We start from the raw sequence: 25,006 nt of genomic DNA, 5'->3' as shown, positions 1-25,006 counted from the left end.
TGTTATCGTACTGTACGGCCCTGTGGTTATATACAGGCCTCCAGCCTGATGTGGAAGGATCTCACGTAGACCTAATGTCACAATATATTACATCAAACTTTGTTTTCTTGTTCTTTGCCAAAGGGTGCTGCACGGCACGTCTCGTGACCTGGCAGTATCTATAGTACCTTTGTTGTAGCATAACTCCTCATGTCGTTTGTTGGTTTTGTACATTTTTCTATTTTTTTGAGTATCTGTTTGCCCTTCTACTCTACTACTGTACAACCTTGTTTTTATGCTTGTAGTTTCTGTATCATTTCTATCAGTTGTGACAACATTGTACTCACCGCGGTGAGATCTGATTGAGATCTAGGAACATCAAATCAAGTCAAGTCAATTATATTAGTATAGTGCAATATCACAAATTTGCCTCGGGGGGGCTTTACAATCTGTACAGCATACTACCGGCTCTGTCCTTTATGACCCTCGTAGCGGTTGAGGAAAAATTTAACCAAAAAATGAGAGTCTTTAACAGGGAAAAATGGAAGAAACCTAAGGAAGAGTAAATAAGGAGGGATCCCTCTCCGAGGACGGACAGACGTGCAATAGAATCAACATCACTACAACAAAGTCAGACAGGGCAAGAAACATTAGCAGGGTTGTTAACAAGCCAACGATTTAGCTAGATTATTCAAACCACTTTATTTAGAGGTAAAACTGAAAACGAATGTACCTGAAAGGTCTGTAAAACACATGGGAAAAGTGTGTGACCATGAGGGCTGTGCAATTATTTTGATTGTTGATCAATCTCTCGACTATTTTCTCGATTAATTGATTAGTTGTTTGGTCTATAAAATGTCAGGAAATCGTGAAAAATGTCAATCAGTGTTTCCCAAAGCCCAAAATGATGTCCTCAAATGTCTTGTTTTGTCCACAACTCAAAGATATCGAGTTTACTGTCATAGAGGAGTAAAGAAGCCAGAAAATATTCACATTTAAGAAGCTGGAATCAGAGAAGTTAGACTTTTTTTTGTTAAGAAATTACTCAAACTGATTAATCAATTATCAAAATAGTTGTCAATTAATTTAATAGTTGAGAACTAATTGATTAATCATTGTAGCCCACACAACTGCGGAAGGTACAGTACGTGAGGTCAAAGTTGAACAAGGAAGTCGCTCTGTAAAATGTGATGGATGTTTACAACAGGGAAATAGTTTCACCATTTGCCATTAAGTGTGGCGACCCTGGAGGGTTTGTTTAAACCCCCTCTGATCATCTGACTTCACATATTTATGGCATCATCACGATTAGTTTCTAGCAATGTTGTTCCCAGAGCTCAGCAATTACTCTGGCGAGTGTAATGTGACGGTGACTGACAGAATCGATCTACAAAAATATGACCCAAGTTGTAATAAACTGGAAGCTGGAATCCCATAAAAGCATTACTGCCATAACTTCACAGACTTCGACGATGCATGAAAAAGGGAAAAAGTCTTAAAGGGTAAAAAAAAAAGCACAGCATCTGACCCTGTGTTTATTTGTCTCCTCGCTCCAGCATGCAGACCTGGTACCTACAAGGCTTCAGCCACAGATGCCTACTGCACCAAATGCCCTCCTCACAGCTCGTCCCCACAGGAACAAGCCTTCGAGTGTGTCTGCGAGAAAGGTTTCTACCGCGCCGAGGGCGACCCGCGCTCCATGGCCTGCACACGTGAGTGATACAAACACTGGCAAAAACTCAAACACTTGAACATGTCATTAGCTACAAACACAGTTATACAGTCGGAAGCTGATTTCATACCATGTTGTGTATTCAGTGCTTTCACTGTAGTCAAATATTTGCATTTGGTTATACAATGGCATTAAGTAACAATGATTGGATTACATGTTATTTAATTAGTTTGCAATGTATTCCTGTAAGAATCTACATTGCATGGCTGCTTTCCATTTATATCTATAATCCCACCATGCATTTTCCTCCTCCTCAGCTGCTGCTGGTTTGCACAGCACCAGCGATACAACACACACACCTCCATGTCTGTTAGCTATTTGGTTACGGTCCACAGATATCTCAGATGAGAACACTGGTACGGGTGTTAGAAATCTGATGATAGTTCTTACTCTTTGTCTGCCTCTCACGCACACACATATACACGCACACACGCACACAAAAGTGCAGAGCCAGGGGGATCGGACCACATCCTCATGAACAGGGATGAAGGAGAATAGAGAGGATGAGGACGGAAGATTGAGCGAAAGAGAGGGACAGAGAGAGATGGATTGAGCTAGGAGGGATGTGGGGGTTGGAAAGGACATGAACTAGAGAAATATGGAGCTCACACACACACACACACACACACACACACACACACACACACACACACACACACGCACACACACACACACACACACACACACACACACACACACACACGTACCCAAACCCATTATCAGGTTATGGTAGATTATACTCATTAATCGTTGTAGCAGGTGAGATGTGTAACGGTTGGAGTTATCAGCTGGAAATGAGTAACGGTTCATTCAAATACATACGTGCAGAGTGCTTGCACATGCTGGGGAAGAGCACTGGAGACGATGGAGAAGGGGGGGGAATGAGGAAATAAGGAGAACAGGTGAAAGTATTAGTCATGGAGAGACATAGAGAATGACACTTAAGACACAGGCAAAGAATAGAACAGCGGGGGGAAATAGTGGACTATCAGAGGCATATAATTTAAATGTCATACAGTAAAAGGCCGATCAGTAGAGGAGATGATGGACAGTTAAGTGTGTCCCAGGGAAGTGGGGGGATGGAGAAAAGAAGAAGACAGAATTAGCAGCGTCAGTCAGCAAGGGAGATTTATGACCGACAGCCTCAATTATCCACAGTATGGCCTCCTTCCCCCACGCCCAGCGTTCCCCTCATCCCTCCTGTGCCTCAGAGAGGCTCGCCACTGGGAAAGGCTAATCAGGAAAGTCCCAGGCTCTGGCGCCGGCCCCCCCGGGGCTCACTGCTCGGCCAGGGCCTGATGAGATGTCAGGCTGAATGGGCATCCACTGCCAGATTTCCATACGGTTGAGATACCTGCACCGTGCTGTGCTGGGAGCAACCATAATCAGATAAGAGTGGTTCCCGTGTGACAGGTTTGACACGGGAAAGGCTTACCTTGATGATGAGTTGGACGGTTGTGGTTCCGCTCGAACACTCCTTCCTGAAAATTGATCTGTCGATGAGGAAGCACAGAAAAAGGCCCAAATGTAGATGTTGAACAAGGAGTTACAAATCGGTTTCTAACGTTGGTGACATAGCCAGCACTTCCTGCATCTGCTTCACAATAAAGTCGCATTCAGACAGACAATATCACAACATGAAAAATTGCACAATGAATTTGGCCTACTGCAATTTTCAAATCGCAGGATGAGGAGGAAATCGCAATATTTGTTAAAAGTGACATGTGTGTGAAAATACCATTTTAAATTAATTATGTTGGTGCTGCAGATGTCCTGACCTACAGATCTTATTCTACAGACCTAAGAAAACATGTTTGTTTGGTACAGATCCCTGTAAAAATCACACATAATCATTTTAATATGTTTTTCAACGAAAATGAGAATAATGATATAAAATGATCATACCCTCTAATATTGCAAATCATATCGCAATTGCAATATCAATGCAGAAGGGCTCCAGCAAAAAATAAAACCAAAAAAGCACAGGGTAAGCACCTGAAGCAACAAGCCCATGCATGCAGGCCCTCCACGCCATGGACAGAGTACGTTATACTGTGGCAGCGGGGAAGCAAAGGATGTATGAGTGCCATCCAAGTTAGGTATCTACTGTCTAACACAAATGTTTTTGTGGCCCTAAACAGATTATCTTCGAATTTAAACTCAAAGTTGTTAAACTGTAATCCCAAAATTTGGGTATAAGAAATATAAATTTTTATGTCCCTATGCTGTTTTTTAGTTCTGTAATTCCCAGCTTGTCTCTGCTCCTTGTTACCTCATTGATCCATGCACACACACACACACACACACACACCCTAGTGAACAGAGAGTACGCACAATAAGTAACACATACACGGTCACATCTACGAGAATGTTACCTCTCAGGTTTATTTAGAGACAAAATGCCCCGTACAGTGTGAATGTTAAAACCTCAGTATGCTGCTTCAATTGCAACAAAAGCATTTAAAATATTATTCACATATATCTAGATATCTAATATTTAGATTTTAATTTATGTGTCGACATGAACACACTTCATCTAAAGGTATAATACATTTGTGTGTCTCTGCGTCTTTGAGAAGGATTACTGAAACACGTTTTGGATTTTGTGATACACCAATCATTTCAGCTGAAGTTGAGAGTAATATTAATTCACTCTAAATCATAAAATGCACCTGACTCATGAAAAGAATTACTGCAGGCTCTTTCTATAGCTCAATGTCCACTCACTATTAATTGTCTGCAGTGCAGCCCCACGGAGTATCAGTTAACTTCACATGGTAAAACCCTCCCTGCAGTCGAGCGCCGGCTATTTAACATCATGTGAATTCTCTTTAAAGATAGATTTAAACTTTGGAAGTGTAATACGTTCTCATACCGTCCCATTTACAATCAGCCAAGCTCTTTTAATCACTGCCCATGCCATAGCTATTCATTAATCGAGCACAAAGTGTCCACCCTCTGGCTGGAGACAGTTAATTCATTTTTAATTTAATCAATGTGAGTTCTGTTCTTAATAGAAACGGTGATACGTTTGGTAATGAACACGAAGACGATGCACGTTCAGAGAAAAAAAATAATATTCATCAGTCAGTGTTTCATGAGCTGACACTAATAAGGGGAGGTGCAGTTGCTCAGAAATGGATAGACTGTGGCTTGTTTGGGTTGTACCAGTGCATGCTGGGATATCACAGACAATATCTCTGGTTCTGTTGAATCTAAACTTTCCATCGTGAGTCCGACAAATGCTAAATCATTGGAGAGCTCTTTCACTTCCAGTCATTTCCCAGTAGGTTGGGTGAGACTCTACTCTCTTGACAGAAAGGCTTTATAATCACAGTTTTGAAGAGAAATAAAAAATACATTTTACAAGTTTACAGAAATAACTCTATGCTTTTATTTCTCCTCAGGTCCTCCGTCTGCTCCAGAGAACCCCATCTCCACGGTGAACGAGACCTGCGTCACCTTGGAGTGGTCGCCGCCCAGAGAGACGGGAGGCCGAGGAGACATCACCTACAGCCTCCACTGCAGGAAGTGCTCCGGCGACGGCAGGAAGTGCACGCCGTGCGGTAGCAGCATCCATTTCGTTCCCAGACAGTTCGGCCTCTTGTCGGCCACAGTGCTGGTCACCGACCTGCAGCCGGACTCCAACTACAGCTTCACCGTTGAGAGCCAGAACGGAGTGTCGGACTTGAGTCCCACGCCGAGAGGAACGGTAGTCATCAATGTCACCACATCACAGACGGGTGAGAACATGCACGCATAATGGGGGTAATGTAAATGTAAAAAAAAACATCTCCTAATTTAACTGTGAATGTCAAAACCCCACAGACGGCTCTTTCGCAGTATAATTTTGATGTGTGGCGACGTGTTTTCAGATTTAAATTGCAGTAAAAACTTGGGAAGAAAGGATTCTGCATGACTTCACTGATATCCACTTTTAAAAAGCTGATAAGGAAATAAAATCCTCCGAGGGAAAAACGCATTCATCAGTCTGAACCAGGAATTTGCACGATGGATCAGAGAGAGCATTTTTCTTTTTTTCAAAATTTGTCTCCTGATTGCAGCGTGCTCACAAATAGTATCAGGCTTTTTGCATGACAACTGTAAAATCGCTGCTGCGCCGCATCACTCTGATGCCACAACATGACACCTCTGCAGCTCTGCCTTCACATATATAATCATGTGTGCATCTTTCACAGTGTGGGACGGTGGGAAATTGGTGCAAGAGAAGTGCGTGTGACAGGGTGGCGATGACTAATAGGCCTCGTACTATGGATGTGTGTGTACTACTAACAGGAGCAGGGGAAGGTGAAGGGTGTGTAGGAGGTTGTTAACCTCATTAAGATCCCCACATGTCACACGTGCTGCTCCCGAATACATTATACCACATACATTTATACACGAGCAAAAAACACACTTTCAACCCACACGAGCATGTGCACCAATGTGGGAAGGCTGGGTATGAAGTAGCTGGGTTTGGGGTTAAACACGTCGTATGTCACACATATACACACATCGTAGAAAGCTGTAATCACACATGTATAAAACAGCTTGTAAGCTCTCGCTCATTAGCAAAATTACATGACAAGCACTTCAAATACGGGTCTTCTCGTTATAGCACAGTGGGTTTCAATCTGAAATCTCTCTCCACTCACTCTCTCTCCGTCTTTTCATGCTTTTTTCCCTCATCTCGTTGAACTTTACTCTCTCTTTGTTGCTCATGCTTTTCCCCCCTTGTTCTTTGTTTTCTACAGTGAGCGTAGTGCTGAAGGAGAGGCGGAGCAAGGACAGTGTGACTTTGGCCTGGCAGGGTCCAGAGAGACCCAACGGAGCGATAGTGGAGTATGAGGTCATCTACTATGAGAAGGTGAGAGAGACGCGCACACGGCTCATTTTTTAAAGAGGCACTCTACCAATTATACACATGGAGATCAGTTTACTGGTTATGTCGGATTTGTAACAGAAAGCCTGTGTTACAAACTGGAAGAGTGGAACAACTTTGATTTGGAGGGTATTCGCTTCCTTGCAGAGAGTTAGATGAGAAGATTGATACCACTCTCCACATATCTGTGCTGTAAATATGAAGCTATCGCTAGCAGCTGGTTGGCTTATTCTTTCTAATAGCCAGCAGGGGGCGACTCCTCTGGTTGCAAAAAGAAGTCTGATTGTATAGAAGTCTATGAGAAAATCACCCTACTTCTCTCTTGATTTATCACCTCAGTAAACATTGTAAACATGAGTTTATGATGTCAATCACTAGTTTCAAGTCTTCTTCAATACAGCATGATGTTCATTTAGTAAATTATGGTCCCATTTATGCTTTAGGGCGTGGCTACCTTGTGATTGGCAGGTCACTTCCACGGTGTTGTCTGGTCTGGGATTTATCTGTGCCTACAAATGTCTTATTCAGAGTTTGCTTGTACTTATCTCCATCCTCTCATGTCACTTCTGGTTGCAAAAAAACAGGATGGCGACAGTTAAAAATGCCGAACTCGAGGCTTCAAAACAGCAGTCCACAAACCAATGAGTGATGTCACTGTGACTACGTCTACTTCTAATATACAGTCTATGGTCCAAAGAAGCTCACAAACGACCATATTATATATCGAGTTCATTTAATCTGCACAAAAGCTGAAGCGTAAAAACGACAATCGAGGAGATATTCTTTCAGTTTATCTCTCGACTGGAACCAACTAGCCGATACCTCAGGATGTTATTGATCCTGGGCAAAAAATTGTCCGTCACATAACCGCCTGTAAAACAGCAAATTGTTTTTCTTATACTTCAGTTCCTGCATGTATTCAAAAAAGCCATACAACATGTTAAATTGTGAGTTATAGAGGTGCTGGGAGCCAGATTATGTTATCTTTAGAGACAGAGCCATGCAAGCTGTTTCCCCGTTTCCAGACTTTATGCTAAGCTAAGCTAAGCTAACCGGCTGCTGGCTGGAGCTTCATATTTAGAATACAGACACGAGAATGATGTCAATCTTTTCATCTAACCCTCGGCAAGAAAGCGAATAAGCACATTTCCAAAAATGTCAAACAATTTTCAGTGCAACGCTACATTTCTGGAGGAACCCTTTAACAGGTTGAACACAACATGTCCCCCCCCCCCCCTCTAGTTCTCTACATCTACATGTTGTCTAGGCTAGTAGGATATGGGTTTAGCCTTAGGGCATGTCTGTAATGACTTGTTCATCACAAACATCTCTCTCTCTCCATCTTACTATCCCTCACGTCTTCCCTACTGCTCACACCAAGCCAATTAACCACACATCTGTCGAACAAACCTCGTAAAACACGGCCAAGGTGATGAAATTAAGCTTCCGTGTGTGTGTGTGTGCGCGCGCGTGCGTTGGCAGGCATTAGCAGTAAAATAGTGTTAATCCTTGTTGTAGAGTGTCTTCCATTAGGTAGAGTATCAGCCTCTCTGCAGGGAATCAGCTTACTGACAGACACACTTATTCTTTATTCATCCTCCTACACACACAAGTGCACACACACACACACACACCTCCAAGGTAGTCGAGGAGCGAAGCGAAGCGGGACTTGAGTAACCACATATTGCCCCCAAGTGTAAAGAGGATAAGATTTGGGACTTGACAGATGCTCATGTATAAACGGTCCAGTGATGAACAAATGAAAACTTAGTGAGGTGTACGTGGCCCCTGAAGACATTTAAATTAAACAATTTGAGGTTTCTATTATTTTCTGGGTTTTTTTCTGTCCTTCTCGATACCACAGTCCATTGCTCTTTATATAACCCTTTAGAGTATATCTATAATTTCAGCCTTTTTTTCATCCACAAGGACATTATTCTCTGACACATATTATCCACTTTAGTATTAAATTCTCTGCTCTCGCTCTTTCCTCCACTTCAGAATCAGCGGGAGCAGAACTACACCGTCTTGAAGACTCGCTCCAACATGATGACAGTGGACGGGCTGAAGCCAGGGACCACCTATGTGTTCAGAGTCAGGGCTCGAACCGACGGGGGCTACGGGAGCTACGGCGGAGAGATCGAATTGGAAACCAGCCACGAAGGTAAAGGGATGACTAATACATATTTGTTTACTCATAATGAATGAGTCATTTCAGTGTTCCTTATTTTCTCTTTTCATTCTGTGCAATTGAATTGTTATTGTTTCATCTATTTTCCTCTTTTTAAAATGTCCCTGAGGTTTTTCAGCTGAAAATTACCATAGTGACATGCCAGTTCTTTAACAACAATCCAAAATAAAACTAGACATCAATGGTGCAGGTGAATTAGAGGCACAAAGATTAACTGCAGAGCAAATACTACTGGCTTATTATATCACACTGCAGTACTGTAAGAATGTCATTCATCCTTGCTGCAGGTTAAGTCTATCCACCTGATGGTTATAAAATAGCTCACTTTTCATCCGAATGGCTTCTTCAGTTCTGTTGTCAGACAGAGAAACCTCGGCAGCCTCACAGGTTGTCATTTACGTGTCTGAACCAGCGGCTTGAAAGCATCCTAGAATACGTTATCAGGTAGAAAGGAGACAAACCAATTTCACAATGAAGGAAAAAGAATCTTTGCTGGATAGTGAGGATCTGATTCACACCGACAACTGGAGCAAAATGAAGAAGGGTAGAAGAAGTTTGCATCCACACAAATTAATTTAAACTTGACTGGATATCTAATGGCTATTTTTGGGCTGGTTTTATTCCCCACACCTGCAACTATACTGTAACACCAGTGATCTGTGTAGAGCACGATTTGTTTTACTTTTTTCCTTATAGGGATAGTTTGGGCGTTTTGAAGTGTGATTATATGAGGTACTTATCCATAGCAGTTGTGTTAATTACAGTAGATGACAGTCGGCACGCCACCAGCTCGGAGAAACAGACAGGAGTACCGACACCAGAGCAAAGCAACACAGTGCTGTGGACGGGACCGGCTAAAAGAAAGGCTCACCTAAAAAAAATCAATATCAGTTTAAGTGTACGCTATTTTTAGAATATTTTCCCCACTTTATATTGCCGTCAGACAGCCCATTTCTTCTCCTTTACGACGGGGAACTGAACTGAAAGTGAAACTCATCTGTGCTCTCTTCAAATCCAGCAGGCTCAGATGACAAAAACAGTATGGATACGTTTCACTTTCAGTTCAGTTCGCTGTTGGAATATATTAATTATATAGCGTATACTTAAACGGATATAATTTTTTTTTTAGATGAGCCTTTCTTTTAGGTGGCTAAGATATGTTTTTCTGCCGTCCCCGTCCACAGCAGTACGGTACTCCTGTCTGTGTCTCATTGCTGGTGGCATGCCGACCGTCACCTACTGTAGGTAATACAACTACTATGAATAAGTACCTCATACAACCCCACTTCAAAACACCCAAACTATCCCTTTAAAGGACTCGGACCACTTACATTTAGAAATGCATTCCATATAGACTTTAGGAAAGAAGAGGAGGAGACACAAAAGAGAAATCTATACCAGGTTCGATCCGGGTCCAGTGGGGCCAGGCCTCCCAAACAGCTCTGGGGCGTACTGCGCTGCATCTCTGTCATGATGCTTTCAATCTCTCTGTCACTCGTCCTTTTCCCCTTTGTTTGCTGTCATCCACTTTCATTATCGCTTCATTATGTTCTCTAGGATTTTCTGCTTTAGAGGCCCCATAATGTGCTCTTCAAAGTGAACATTGATTCCCAGACAGGCAGGCAGAGAGGGGGATAAATCAGTTAATGTAAAGCACTGTGCTATAGATTGTCTGTGCAGCATACAACAGGCACACATTAGCCAACTAATCATTCAATAATCAATAAAAGTAATGCAAAGTCCTGCAACAAATATCAGGAATGGGACTGTAAAAAAAAAGATTGCGATTGTGTCTGAAACTTACGGAGCTCAGGACACAGGTTGGGTATTACGGCATAAAGCTGTTACTGAGCCGTCATACAGCAGGTTCATAGTCAAGTTCAGTGCTGTAAAATACAGGATCCGACCCCGTAGCAATCATATCAATCAGATCAATTCTATTGATTGTTAAAGAAGGCCGTGTATGTGTGCGCCAGTAAATGTAATAGGAGATCAATGCTTATCTGTGGTTGCCTAGGGGCATTAATTTGCCTCTTCAACACACACACACACACACTCATGTATATACATACATACACACACATACAGACACACGTGTCCGCTCATGCTTAGCTAAGCCAGATAAATGGGGCATTTGTTTTGAGTAATGGCTCGATTGGTGTGGCGTAAAAATCGATGCGTCTTTGCAGAAAGTTCTCGGCGGTAGCCTTGTTATGTGCAATGTTAACATATCCATTTGGACAGCGCGGCCGAATGGGAATGGCTTTCACGTCCACTCTCATACCCTCATAGGCGATGCAGAGAGGGAGAGCACTTTTCATCAAGGACCTTGCTTACTATTCCATCCACCTCCCTCGCTCTCTTTTTCCCTCTCCTTCAACCTCTGTCTTTTATCTCCCTTTCTAATGCTATCATATTTCATTCTCTCTCCCTCTTTCCCCCGCCACACTCACCTTGCTGTCTTTTTTACTCCCAGCCTCCCTTCATCTTTTCTCCCCTCACTTTTCCTCCTGCAGAAAACACCCTCAGCTTCTTTCCATCCTCCTTTATGCTTTTGTTTATTAATCCACTGTGTTCCCTTTTGTCTCCTATATAGATGTGTTTGCTATCGGGGACCCTAACCAGTCCACCATTCTGGCTGTGTCCATCGCCGGGGGAATCGTTCTCCTCATCTTCCTGGTGACTTGCTTTGTTGTCAGCGGAAGGTAGGGTAAAACAAAAAAAAGACACTCCTCTACACATGATCAGTATGAACTGTACAAGTGTAGCTTGGGTTTATGTACCAAACATGTGGCAAGCAGCCGGGAAGCGCCGGGAAATTCCAAAAATCAAACAACGACCCTAAACAAGGTTGTTTTTGAATGATGTATTTGACACATGACATACAGAAGGAAAATCGTATTATCAGCAAATCCCATGAAGACACCAAGAACAACAATTTGATCCAACTAACTTAGTAAATTATATATCTTATTCCTCTGTTGGGAGGAAGAGCTCAACAATAAGGATTGCCCGCTCGCCCGAGGCAAGTAAAATACCACGTTGGGCTAGTAAGTCTAGCAACTCACTTGCCAGATCAGGCAAGTAGTAAAAAAGGAAAAAAAAAACATTGTTTTTTGGAGAGCTGGTGATGGAAGTAGCTAAGGAGTGAGCCATCTCGCTTCCTTCTCCTCTCTGTTGAGAGTTGCACATGCACAGGACTGATCGCACACTCGCTATAAAAAGACAAAGTTTATGAGCTGAAGAGTGGGCATTTCAATTATCCTGGAAACAGGAGTGAGAGGATGAGGGCGAATCTCCAGATTGATTTACTTAAATCTAGATCTGGTCTTTGTTATTTGATAAAAAATGGTATCCTGAAGTAAAAATTGACTTTGGGCAAGCAGATATCCAACCAGGCAAGTGACCAAAAACATTGACATTGAACCCTGCATAGACCTCCATTGTTGTCCAAAAATCTTGAAAACACATAAAAGAGCCACATCTTTGCACTGGCTGACCTATTCTTTTGTTATAAATTGTAGTTTATTTGGAGTCCGTCTCATACGATCTGTCCTGCTGCTGTTAAAGCTCACTGGAGCATCAAATCTGCAGCTAAAATTAGTCCCCAACAAATGCACTAGTTGTTTGAGTTACATGTGTGGAAAAAACTGCAGTGCCCAGCTGTGTTAGGAAGTTATTCAGCATTTCCTAAAGCTGAGAGTATATATTTGCGGTCCGTTTTTAAAGATTTACGTCTTCAGTAGGAACCGATTGGCTTGGGGTCACAGACAGGAAGTGGAAAGTGCTGAGAGACGGACTGACAAATTGCTGGTTTTGGTCTTTTCATGGGATTTCTGCTGACAATAGCAAGAATATAAAATAATCACCAGCCTTATTCCTTAATTTGGTTCTGGTGAATCCGGTCCTGTAATTCAGTTTTGAACATCGTCAAGGGTCGCTTTCAGGTTACACCAGCTGTAATCTCATTTGTGGCACATTATACGGTCGCCAACAAAGAAGGTTAACGTTGAAGATGACTGAACTTTGATTGTTTAGGTAGCTCTCTCCATAGGAAAACACTAGCTCATGCATTACTAATCATACACAGAAGGCCTATCTGGTAATGCACATGTGCATTCATGTACACACGAGGGTTAAGCTAAATCTCCCACTTGGTCTCACTTCATATCGCTCTGCCTCTCTCTGAAGGATTACATGTGGGGTGTGCCAAAGCAGGGCCTCCAACTTTGACATTTATACTGCTGCCAAAGCCTAAACTAAAGGCTGTGTTATTCTGTATGTGAAGAGCATGGACTCTCTATGATCACTCTCTTTGAAGGTTAGGCTGCTGTTAATGCTCCGTCTCAAAGGAAGGCCAAAGAGGAGACGGAGATGAGAGGGAGGAAGGAAAATAAAAGAATGCCGATTGGTGAGGGGCGAGAGAGATGAAAGGATGGGAGTTAGGAGAGGGCTCTTTGGACAAAGAAGAAAGGGACCACGGCAGGAGGGGAGACGGAGGGAGAGGGGACGACAGCATCTGTGATTTACTGTGCCTGTAACTAAATGTTTATCCTCCATGAGCTCCGCCTAGATTAGCTACATGTTAAGAAATACACGCACACACACACACACACACACGCAAACATGCACACACTAATGTACACACGCTAAAAACATTAGTATTGATTCAGGTGATTGCTTATCAGGCTGAGTGCTCTATTCACTATTGACTAGGAGGGATGTAATCAGTGGAGACTGTCCTGTGTGACACACACACACACACAAACACACACACATGACACATGAACAGGGAACACATCAACATTTTTTTAATCAGTGGGGAATTATGAGGTTGTGCGTGTAAGAATCAGAACAACCTGCTAAACATAGGGTGCTACGAACACACACACACACACACACACACTCACACTCAACTAATCAGGTTTCACAGGCTGGGGAGGTGTTAACTAGGTTTTTACAGAAGGGTCGATGCACTGCCATCAATTTCAGGCCTCCCTCTCTTCCTCTTTCCCCTCAGTCCGTCTCTATCTCTCCTCCGTTCGGAGGTGGGGACGCTCGGGAGGAAGTAGTGTTGATTACCGCTTTCTATTAGACAACTTCTGTACATCTGTCAAAGTGTGTGTGTGTGTGTGCGTACAGGTGGAGTGTGTTTGTAGCTGGGGAATGAGGCAAGGATCAAAGCTACATCACTAGAGAGAGAGAGAGCTCAGGGAGGGCGGAAGATGGACAGAAGTAAGGTAAAGGAGAGATAAAATGAGAGTGTATTAGAGAGGCAGTGGGAATGACAGACTGTAGTGAGGAAGAGGAGGAGGAAGGGGGGGGATACATCAGAAGTATGTTTGCGCCACTAGAGAGCTACATTTTGAGATGCTGTGAAAGATAGAGAGAAAGAGGGGAGCGATGGAGAGGAAAAGGAGATTGATGGAGGGAGGAGGAGAGCCAGCGGCACAACGGGAAGAAGGAGAGGAGCAAAAGATGAAAAGGTAGATCACAAGAGGGTTTGAGAGAGGAGGAGGAAAGGTAGAGGAAGGATGATGGGTGGGCGATTGCACTGTTGGGTGCAATAGGAGTGTCACACTTCAGGTTTTGGAGGCAGGAATCTAAAAAAAAAGGATCAGTCTTCTCTTGTTGCCCGTACCTTTCCTCTTTTCATCTATGAAACCTTCCATCTTATCTGTAAATCAGTCCATTTCTCTCTCCTTTCAGCACTCTCTCTCTGCTTTTCTCTTCATTTTGCTGCAGCTTTGGCTCTCTGGCTTTCATTTCCTGTTCCGTTCTTCAAAATTTACATTTGGATGGACCCCCCCCCCCCCCCCCCCCTTCATAATGTTTCAAGAATCTGACGTATTTGCTCAGACCGGTTCAATATGGACGATGATTAAACTGGAATCGAAATTGACACTGAGAGTCAGCCAGGGTTGAAATGATTTCCCACCAGACCTTTGTAAAGCCCCTTTTCTCCCTAAATGTCAGATGTTTAAATCATTCCCCCAATAATCATCCGACTGGATACAAGTGCTGGAGAGCTTTTTGTTCTTGTTTTACACCTAGTTCACCTTTTGAATCCACAATCCTGAGCACATTTTGAACACCGTGATCGGGAAGCTTTTATCACTGAACTATAAAATAACAATGAATGCCCGTACGGTCTCTCTGTCTTTCTCGCTCACACACACACATTCCCCCGCAGCCGTTGCTGGCAGGGTACCGCGCAGCTATGCCTCATAAACGAGCTGATTTGCAGGCCATTCTGTTCTGTCCTGTTCTCGTTTAATAAAGTGCTGTTATGCTATTGTTACCGCAGGAGGGAAAACATGAAAAAATGTCGAAAGCTCCTCAGACGCAGCACGCCGCTGACAAATCACACCAGTTATTGCCGTGTGCGTGCCATTATTGCTCTGCGAGAGTATATGCGGCCGAGTGTGTGTTTGTGTGTGAAGTTGGTGCTTTTGTCCTCCTGAGGGTGCTTTGGCAAGATGGCAGGTGCGAGCGATGGGAAGCTAGCGAGCGACTGGCATCACCATGGACTCAGCAGATGGCCTTTCACTCAAAAAGCGCTCTCCCCTTCGGTCCTCACTTTCTCTCGCTCCTTGTTAAACATGTTACAGTCTCTGCCTCCCGGCATCTGTGTGTACGTGAGTGTGCTCTGTTTTGTCTGAAGTCTAATGATTCTCCAGCCTTGCAACCATCTCCTTGTTCAGAATAGCTGCAGGCTTTGGTTGTACGCCAGATTCCCGTGTGTTTTTCTGTGTTCATGTTTTTAATGTGCCGCTTTGGTGAGAAGTCGGCGTGAAGTTGTTCCATCTATGCGATGCCTGTTTTTTTTAAGCAGTCTCATCTGCTGTGCGTCTCAAAGTCTGCCTTTATTGAGTGCATCTGTTGTCAGAGCTGGGGATATCCAGCAGGGAGTCATGGGCTGCAATCTGTTAAAGAAATGTCTGAAAATCTTAAAATAATAGTGATTAATTAGCTTTAGTGTGAAATAAGATGTTGAGTTATTTACGCAAGCCAGATTTCTTTTTTCCACAGAGGTAAGCTCAAACTGAAATCTATTGATCGCCATCTTGCCGGGCGGTTCAGTTTTTATCAACGACAAAAGAAGAGGAAACTTTCCAGAGGCCGATCAAGTCTAGATTAGTGAGGAGAAAAACACCCTGTTCTGTGGAGAGTTTTGAATAATAAAGAGCGAAAGGCAGAGAGAGAAAGCAGGAAAAGTGAGATGTCATTACAACGTGGCTGATTGCAGCAGAAAGACTTCTCAGTCACACTAATGGAGATTGTTAACAGCTCTACCTTGAACACAATGGCATGTTCTGTTGATGCGTGTGTTTGTGCGCGTAAGCTCTTTTACCTCCGCAGCATCTGTTGTAGCAGCCCAGGGTTATTCTTAAAAACTTAATGACACAAAAGAGGAGAGGAAGGATGAAAAAAACGAGGAGGCATGCGCTGATGAAAACATGCTGTTGAGAGAGGAGAGGGCAGAGTTAAGAGGTAGCGAGAGAAAGAGACTTGTGAGAAACTGAATCACACTAATTGAGTGTAAAACAGCTCAAGAATGTTGCAAGTGTGGGTGTGCTTGTTTGGATTTCAAAGGAGATATGAGAGGTTGACATTAAACACACCAGAGACTACAATTGGTGATGTTTTTTAGCTCAGATGTGGAAAATAATAAAAACAATAAAATGCTCTGGTTTGAACCACAAAATAACAGAAATTGGAAATGAACTAGAAAAGTGCACTCAGTAGAGTGTCAGGTGTTTCTGTAACAACCACTGCTGTAATGTTTGATTGAATGAATACAACAGGGTTTCCGCCAGTGTATTGCAATCCCTGGCGGCCCTAACTTGACTCCCAACCAGGCCTAAGCATCGGGAAATTATGTATTTTTAAGATGGTTTTTAAACTAGAGATTATGTGCTTAACGTTAGTGATTGTCGGTGTGCGGTTGAGAGAGACAGACAGAGAGAGAGAGAGAGAGAGAGAGAGCGCGATGGAGCATGTTCTGTGACAGGCTGACGGAGAGTTTAAAGTCAGCAGGAACATTACAGCTGTGACTGTAGCAGTGCAGTGTGTGTACAGTTTAGGCTGTTCGTGAATAAATGCTACAACTCCTCAAGACACAAGCCAAAGTTCCTGTGTCTTGCTTGACACAGTCTGTTTACTGAAGGGGTTAGCTCCGGAGTTAGCCACAACTTCGGCTCAGGCTCGCTTAAGGTGGGCTGACCTTTAAGGTGGACCAGCGCTATTGTTCATGTTGACAAGCGCTTGTCATGTCGCAAACATGGCAGACGCGGTTTTCACTCAAGATTTTTCTTTTTCACCAAACTAAGACTTGTTAACTCATCGTAAAACACATTTAATTCAAACTTGACAGAAACAAAATAAAACTCACCAAAGCCGTCTCGGTCAGTTATTCCAATGTTCCAACAACCACTAACTCTGGTCTAGTCCAAATAAACCCTTAATTCACTGAGTTATATGTGTTTCTTATAAAACACGTTTTTTCCCCACTGTCTCTCTCTCTCTCGTTCTTCGAAGGCAGATCAATTATTAGCAAAATAAAATAAAAAAATTTAAAAATCGCCCAAAAGATGATGTACTCAGCCAATCGTGATGTCACAATAAACTGTAGTTCACTCTGTAACGCTTCATGTTGACTGTTTAATGCTTCGTCTGAACAGAAACTGTCAGTCCGTTAGCTCTGTTAGCCAAACACACCGGCTGTCCCATCGGCTTCTAACAGCGAACTAGCTCTCCTCCTATTAACATAAAAAGATGTGATCCGTTGTAGTCAGTGCTTGGTTTAGTTTGTCTTTTGCTGAGCACTAGTTATACATACAGTACATGCAATCGTCTTAACTAGGTGTGCAAATCAAAAGAGGAACAATTACTAATCCGTATGGAAACAAGAATCCAAACTGAAATAGTTGTTGATCACTTGTGGCCCCTACAGGCCCCTACGATTTGGTATGTCCCAATGCATAGAATGTCGAATGCAGTATGCCAGAAATACCAGGATGTCCTACTGCATCTGGTCACATTTTGCAGTATGCAAGCCAGCATGCTTTTCTGTCTATCCTGACCCACAATCCTCTGCGCCGCAGATATTTGAGCAAAAGGGTCAAAGTTCAAGACACAATGTTATGACAAAGTAGTATGTCCCTATTGTATGCATACTGCATGCAACACTTTGTAAGGGCAGCTTGAGTATGTACTAAAAGTAAAAAGAAAAAGTATGCGATTTGGAACGCACACATAATCTCCTGGCGGAACAACAAGCAACAAAGGCACAAATAATAGAGCCGTGTTTGCCAAATGGTACTTATGGTGAATTCGGTGGATGTAGAAATCAGCCAATGCATTCCCTTCCCTGTGGGTGGTGTTGGTCTGTTTGCTCGATAATAGCACTAATAACGATTTGGCAGCCAGGCGATTCTGTGTATCTGAAACAAAACAGGCCAGTGCGGGGAGGTGTGTGTGCATATATGCGACAAGGACGTGTGTGTAATGTCATTAGACAGATTTGTATGTGTTGCATGGATGCTGGTGCTTTCAATTAATGCAGCTAAGCTGTAGGGGTGTAGCTGAATACAGCTTTGTCTGCAGAATGCCTAGAAAGTAGCTTACAAACAGTGCAATAATAGCAGCTAGTTGCCGCAGGTGCAAAACTATTTCACACAGGCGTTATGCAAATGAGCAGATGTTGCAGTGGGTTTGATCAAATGTCCTATAAACATCAGACAAATTCAAAACTGTTTTCGGTTGGGGTTTTTTAAAGTTTATGGCGCATTTAAATAAATTTGTCGGCTCCACACACACACAAGAGCACATATTACGATCGCGACCTAATCAAGTTGTGTCGGAACAGAATTGTGTAGTAACATCATTAGGGGAATTAGTTTCACACTGATCTACACACTGATCTGTTAGCAAATATAAAGATACACTTCACCTAATGATACAGATGACATGCTCCGTCTCTCACTCTTTCCATCCTCTCTCATGTGACCTTTTCACCAGGTTGTTAAAAATTCGGCTACATTACACCAATTACCACAGACCTGCTACAGACCTCGCCGCTTCTCCCCCACCTTCCTTTTCCTTTCTGTTCCTTTCCTTCCATTACCACTCTCTTTAATGAGCAGGAGCTAAATGAAATGTTTCCAAACAGGTTGTTAATGAAACATAGACAGATTTATTACTCATAACTCTTCAGCTAATCATTTCCCCCTTCCTAATAATTAGCCCGAGCTGAGTAAATCTTTTTACACTGTGGTCAGAGAGTGCTGAGCCGGTGCCAGACGCGTCCAAGACGGAGAGAGAGAGAGAGCGGGCCACTTGTATTCCTGAACGTTACATCACCCAGACTTCTCGGAGTTTTTTTTTTTTCTCCATGCTGTTTTGACTCTTAATTAATTATCCACAATAATCTTTTATGAACCTCACAGTTTGTTAGCGCCCAAGCAGTGAAGGTTTTGTTTTCTCGGGGTTGGTGAGCGAGACTTAATTTTGCTGTGAAATAATGAGAGTGAATTTAATCCATTGATTTAATTCCCAGTAATAATTTTTTATTTAATAGCTTGATATTAAATGGAATCACCATTATCATGAGTAACGATGAGAGCAGATACCCACAGCAGGGTGTGTATGTGTGTTTTTAAATGTGTGTGCGTGTGTGTTTGTCATTTCATTGTGTCATGCCGGAGGGGTGACTAATGATTTACTGATTTCATTTTTCTAGTCATTCTGATTAGCAGTGGGAAAATAATGTGGAAGGACAGGAAATGAAAGAGGAGAGGAGAAGAGAGGCGAGGAAAGGAAAGGAAACGTAGTATCTTTCTGTATGAATGATCCCCTCTGACTCTTTTCTTGTCTCGCAGTGTATCAATTTCTTCTCCCGTCTTCCAGCCGGCAGCCGGCCTCTAATCCTATAAAGGTGGCCAGTCTTATAAAACAAACTGGGCGATACCACGCACCTCAGAACTACACACAATTTATTAGCTCTCTTCACGTCTCAGGTTAACATTAGTCCAAGGTTATTCACTCACATGAAGACAGTCTCTCTTGTCACCAGCACATCATTGTCCACACACAACTTAGTTCATCTTTGTCTCTTTTGTCCCACTGTGTTCCAAGGTTATCCCACCAGACATATTTACCTCTTCTCTTCAACCTTTCTTTGCCTTTAAGCTTTTTATTCTATCCTGCCAAAGTTCCCCCGTCGTTTGATCTCCTCTTTGTATCCCTCTTCTTCTCGGTCTTCCCACTCTTTCCTCCCTCAATTTCTCTGCTTCACACGCTCACCACCTCCATACGTTTTTCTTCTTTCCCCCTCTGATTCAGATAGGGACACTAGTGGCTCAGCAGACTCTTTTCATGAGAAAACTTTTGTGAACTGCAGGCTGTTACGTCTTTAAATACATTATACCAGAGAATATAGCAGCATTTGTGTGACGTGATGACCGCCATCTATATCTGTGAGAGGTCTTAATTTCACTCTGCACTGTCAGGCTTTAGCAGCCCCCGCAAACTATAATGACAGCAGAATCACTGAGTGCTGGTTTTCATTATCAGAGGAAGCACAAATCAGTGCAGCTCAGTGTAGTAGATGTTGTCTCTCACTCTTTATAGCCTGGAGTTAGGCTGAGGGGGGGAAATGGGAGCAGCAATAGAGCTTGAGGCTAAATAGACCAATAAATGAAGACATGGCATGATAGTGACAATATCAGGAAAAAAAGGAGGCAGCCTGCTTCGTCACCACACATTGTATAATCTTCTTAAAGGTCTACAAGTTCAGGCTGATTCACATTGTGTTTTCATACACGACACGAGCCACCTGCATTATGACTGGCCACCAGACGACTGTATCTGTCTTTAGGTCTCAAGATTTAGTGGTTTTATTTGCCACACGCTCACACAATGTGTCCAGTGAAACGCAAGGTGTCTTGAGACAGAGGTGGGACCAAGTCCTTGTTTTGCAAGTTGCAAGTAAGTCTCAAGTCTTTGCACTCAAGTCCCAAGTCAAGATTAACAAAGTCTCAAGTCCTAAACGTTGAGTTCGGAGTCCTGAACTCATCAACAAATATAATGCCATTTTAACAATAGAGTAACTGGCACCAACTGGCGCTCAGTAACGCAACGTTAGTTCTTCATGGTTTTCTCCTGCAACTTGATTGGATGCTGTCGGATTGGTTCAAACAAAGTGGATCTGGGGGAATTAAGTGTAAGATAATCAAATGCAAGTCCAAATAATATTCACCAAAAATAAATAATAGAGTCCAGAGTTCAACAAACAAACACCACTTCTTGGGGATTCAGCCTTAAACAACAAAAGATAGAAATTCAGTTTGCTCAGTTCAGTTAATTTTGTTTCCTCACAAGTAAATCCTCCTCCCAAACAAAATCAATAAAGGATCTCTCAAAAAATGAATAAGCCCAACATCTGCGACGCTGTAAGAGTTACCTCCAGAACCATGCAGTTAATCGTCTTCGTGCGCACACTTTTTTAATAACATACTTTTTAATCTTTGGGCTTGGAGGAAAGGAATCAAGTATTTTCAAGTCAAAAGGCTTAAGTCCAAGTGAAGTCACGAGGGTTGAAGTCCAAGTCAAGTTGCAAGTCCTTTTTCATTTTGTCAAGTAGAGTCTAAAGTCATCAAATTTGGGAATCGAGTCCAAGTCATATGACTCGAGTCCACACCCCTGTCTTGAAGCTGTGCTAACAAGGCTAGTATAAGAATTAGAAAAATAAATATAAAGAAAAAAGTTTTAAGGATGAAAAAATATGAATGTATGTAATACAAGTATTAAATACAATATATACAAATACAATAACATGGCGTACACATTCAAGTGCTAATATGAAGATGTGTAGGGCAATGCAAAGGATTCACAGAGGATATACAGAGGACAGAGTTCACCTTCCTGACGGCCTGAGGGAAGATAGGTTTCATCTTTATATTAAAAAGATTATACTATAAATTAATTATAAATTAATTATTTTAGAAGGTCTGACTATAATGTTTGCACCGCATTAATGATTAGAGCTATCATGTGACAGAAAGACATTTTGAATTCAGCCTTTACTCAGCCATGTTCATGTGAGTTGACCTTCATGTGCTCTGGTTTCTTCCCAGTGTCAAGTGGACTGAATACTGTGTTTATCTATCTTGCGTTAGGCTTGTGATGGACTGGTGACCTGCACTAAGTGTCTAAGTGGTTCATTTCAACTCCTTCCTCACATTTATACCACATTTGGTTCACCAGAGACTGGCCTCATTTTCTGTAATTTACGGTTACATCGTGGTTTAGTCCATTCTCTTTTTTCTCTCACTCTCTAAGGACACGTCCTCCAGATGTTGACTGACACTCTTCTCTTTGTCATCTGCTCTTAATCTGTCCATCAACTCTCTCATCCTTTCTCTTCCTCTCCTTCACGAGTGTTCCTCGATCCACGCTGACAATAGCAACGTCTCCATCCCTCCTTGTTTCAATCACCTTCTCTCCTGCACGATTTGACATCTCCTCCCTTTAGACTCTATTTCTATTTAGCACTCTTTCTTCTCATAATATGTCTTCTCTCTCTTCCTTTTTATCTTCAGCTCCTGTTGCCGCCCCACCTCTCTTTCTGTCCACTTCCCTTACGTTTCTATTCCTATATGGCTGCCTCCCCGTCTCTCCTCGCTCTTTCCCTCCATCTGATTGCTTGTTAGTTGGTATGCAGGCTTGGACCCCCATTGTGCGTTCTTGCCTGTCAGCACTCTCTTTTTCCATCTCCCTCTCCACCTCTCTCTCTTTATTTCTCTTTCCCAGCTCCCAGTGTCCACTCTTTCTATTAAAAAAAAAAAAAAAAGCAGCACAAAGAAAAAGAGAGCAGGGCCTGTTGGGGGGGGGGAGGATAAATGGATGGAAACAGGAGGAAGAAAAAGGATATGTGGGTTATTGGAAAAGGGAATGTTTTTACTTAAAGGAAGAATTACGAACAAATGTAACACCCCAGAGAGATAAAGGGCAGAATGGGAGAGGAAAACGGGGGAGGGGCCACGGCGACGATAATATATGGATGGAGTTCTACGAAGGTGGGAGCTTGCTAGCAGAATGACAAATGGGTCTCGAGTGACAGAGTATTATATTAAAAAGTAAATTGATATGCAAATGTGGAGTGTGTGGCTTTGGAGGACAGGGATAGCCTGTTGTCCTCACTGAAGTGGAACAGAGAGAGGCAGAGAGAAAGGTGAGAGCCCGGGTGTGATGGTGATATCGCAGTCCATTAAAGTGTGTGTTTTTGCGCGATTGGTGCAGGTGTGCGTGCTTTAAATCTGCATGAATATACGGCTGTGTGTGCGGGGTTGTGTGTTGTTTACTGTATGAAACAGCAGAGTAAAGTGTAATTAGATGGCAAATGGAACAATGATTTCTCCCACAGTGACGGATAGGGCAGCATAAAGAAGCAGCTAGTGGCGTTGCTCATTACAAAGTCTGTTCCAGCTCAAGAAGCTGGATGGATGCTCATAGTGTAAAGTGAAAACCTGTGGCATCCAAATCAATAGCAAAAAAGCCACTCAACGAGGCTATGTGGTCACCGTAACCATGTTTTCGGCAGTTACAAAATATGCTCACTACTAACTTGCTTTGCCGAATGCAAGTAGTTGCATGGATTACAAGCACTGACAGCGTTTTTTTCCCCCCCAATCCAGGAGGAGACATTCCTGTACAGTCGGGGTACAAAGCACTGGACTTTGATTCCCAAACAATGAAACTGCATTGTGAATTACGTTTCGAGGGAAACATATTTTACGATTGTTTTTGACGTATCACAAATACGTTTGTAATGATAGTCCACGGAAGGGAGGAGGTCAGGGTGAGTCAAACAAACACAAGACTTTCACCCAGGAGACCGCTGTTTGTGAAACTGAAAGTCAATGTTCACTTATTTTAATTTACATCCATAGGTTAATAACGTAAAAAAACATAGTAATTTTAAACCTCACCAAGTAGTTTTATTGCCTAAACCTAAGGAAATGGTTTTGTTCCTTTTTTTGTTCTGTTTCAATTTACTTTAACCACGTCTTTAAAGCTGTTTAAAACTGCGACCGTAACCCAGGAGTAAATACATTTCCCTCGATAAGTAATTGAGAATGCAGTTTCGTTGTATGGGAACGCAATTTTGTAGGAGACGGATTTGCACATGTCGTTAGGTTTAGGCTAACAATCTAGCCTAGAGTAAATGACAAAAAAAACAGGAGTCACACATGAATAAAGAGACAAAATTAAATGTATTGTGAGCTTGAGCTGAAATAAATTTTAATGAGGAACATCAGTCATGAATGCAAAACACAAAACCTTAATGCAAAGTAGATTGTGGAGGCCTGGGAGGGAAAAAAAGAATAATGTCAGCTGTGAAGCTACTTAAATGAACTGAGGCCCAAGATACTCAGGTATATACCATTTCCTGATGTCCATTCTCTTCTCTGCTTATTGGCTCAAGTAGGGCGTCACAAACATTCGGTTAAGGTTACACAAACAGGTTGGTTAAATGTCAACAGCAATTCAGAGTTGACTTTTTGTATGTTTAACTAAGACTATGATCTTTTTTCTAACCTAAACCTAATCATTAAAATGTTAATTTCGCTTTTAATGACAGTAGTGGATATCGCAGGGACAATAAATCTATAAACATATTTTTTAGGAAACAGAGTTTATTCCCAACACGTGTTCTGTAATGTATCTTGGATACACTAAAGGGATTATACAACGAAGGGGCAAATACATGATTCAAATATTGTTATAGCTGGTGTAAAGCTGGCTAGATATTGATCAGGAAAACTGACCTTTTTAGAGTCAAAGAGAATATATTTGGCAGAAAGTGTAAAAAGTGGACCATTCACAAGCTGGACAAGCAGCCTAATTGTTTAAACATGGAATAACTTCAACTGAGAATAATCCATATAAATGTGTGATTACCCTATGACAACTATTTGTTCTGTTATGTTGTTTTTGTGCTGCCGCCACATGTTACCACTTTCAAATGTGAAGTATTAAAAAAAAAAAAAACACCCGCGGCATCGGAAAATGGCTTCCACATTGTCCTCCTGAGTCCAGTTCTAGACTCTTTAACGGACAAATTACAGGTCAGTTGCATTTAGTTGAAAGTATTAAATAAAATATCTATTTCGAACACACACACACACACACACACACACACACACACACACACACA

General features: G+C 42.3%; 1 protein-coding gene across 2 annotated transcripts in view; it reads left to right on the top strand.

The window, feature by feature from the left end:
- The window catches only part of LOC141777019 (ephrin type-A receptor 3-like), a 98,878-nt gene that overhangs the window by 47,684 nt on the left and 26,188 nt on the right, over positions 1-25,006 (top strand). For both annotated transcript variants that reach the window (XM_074650938.1, XM_074650937.1), the window contains exons 6-10: positions 1,536-1,691; positions 5,119-5,454; positions 6,466-6,578; positions 8,595-8,757; positions 11,381-11,489. In XM_074650938.1, coding sequence (XP_074507039.1) covers positions 1,536-1,691; positions 5,119-5,454; positions 6,466-6,578; positions 8,595-8,757; positions 11,381-11,489 — 877 coding nt within the window. The remainder of the gene's footprint in view (positions 1-1,535; positions 1,692-5,118; positions 5,455-6,465; positions 6,579-8,594; positions 8,758-11,380; positions 11,490-25,006) is intronic.

The sequence above is a fragment of the Sebastes fasciatus genome, chromosome 11 (assembly GCF_043250625.1).
Source record: "Sebastes fasciatus isolate fSebFas1 chromosome 11, fSebFas1.pri, whole genome shotgun sequence".
Classification (NCBI taxonomy): domain Eukaryota; kingdom Metazoa; phylum Chordata; class Actinopteri; order Perciformes; family Sebastidae; genus Sebastes; species Sebastes fasciatus.
The sequence above is the reverse complement of the archived record's forward strand: the minus strand, read 5'-3'. Positions and strand labels throughout refer to the sequence as shown.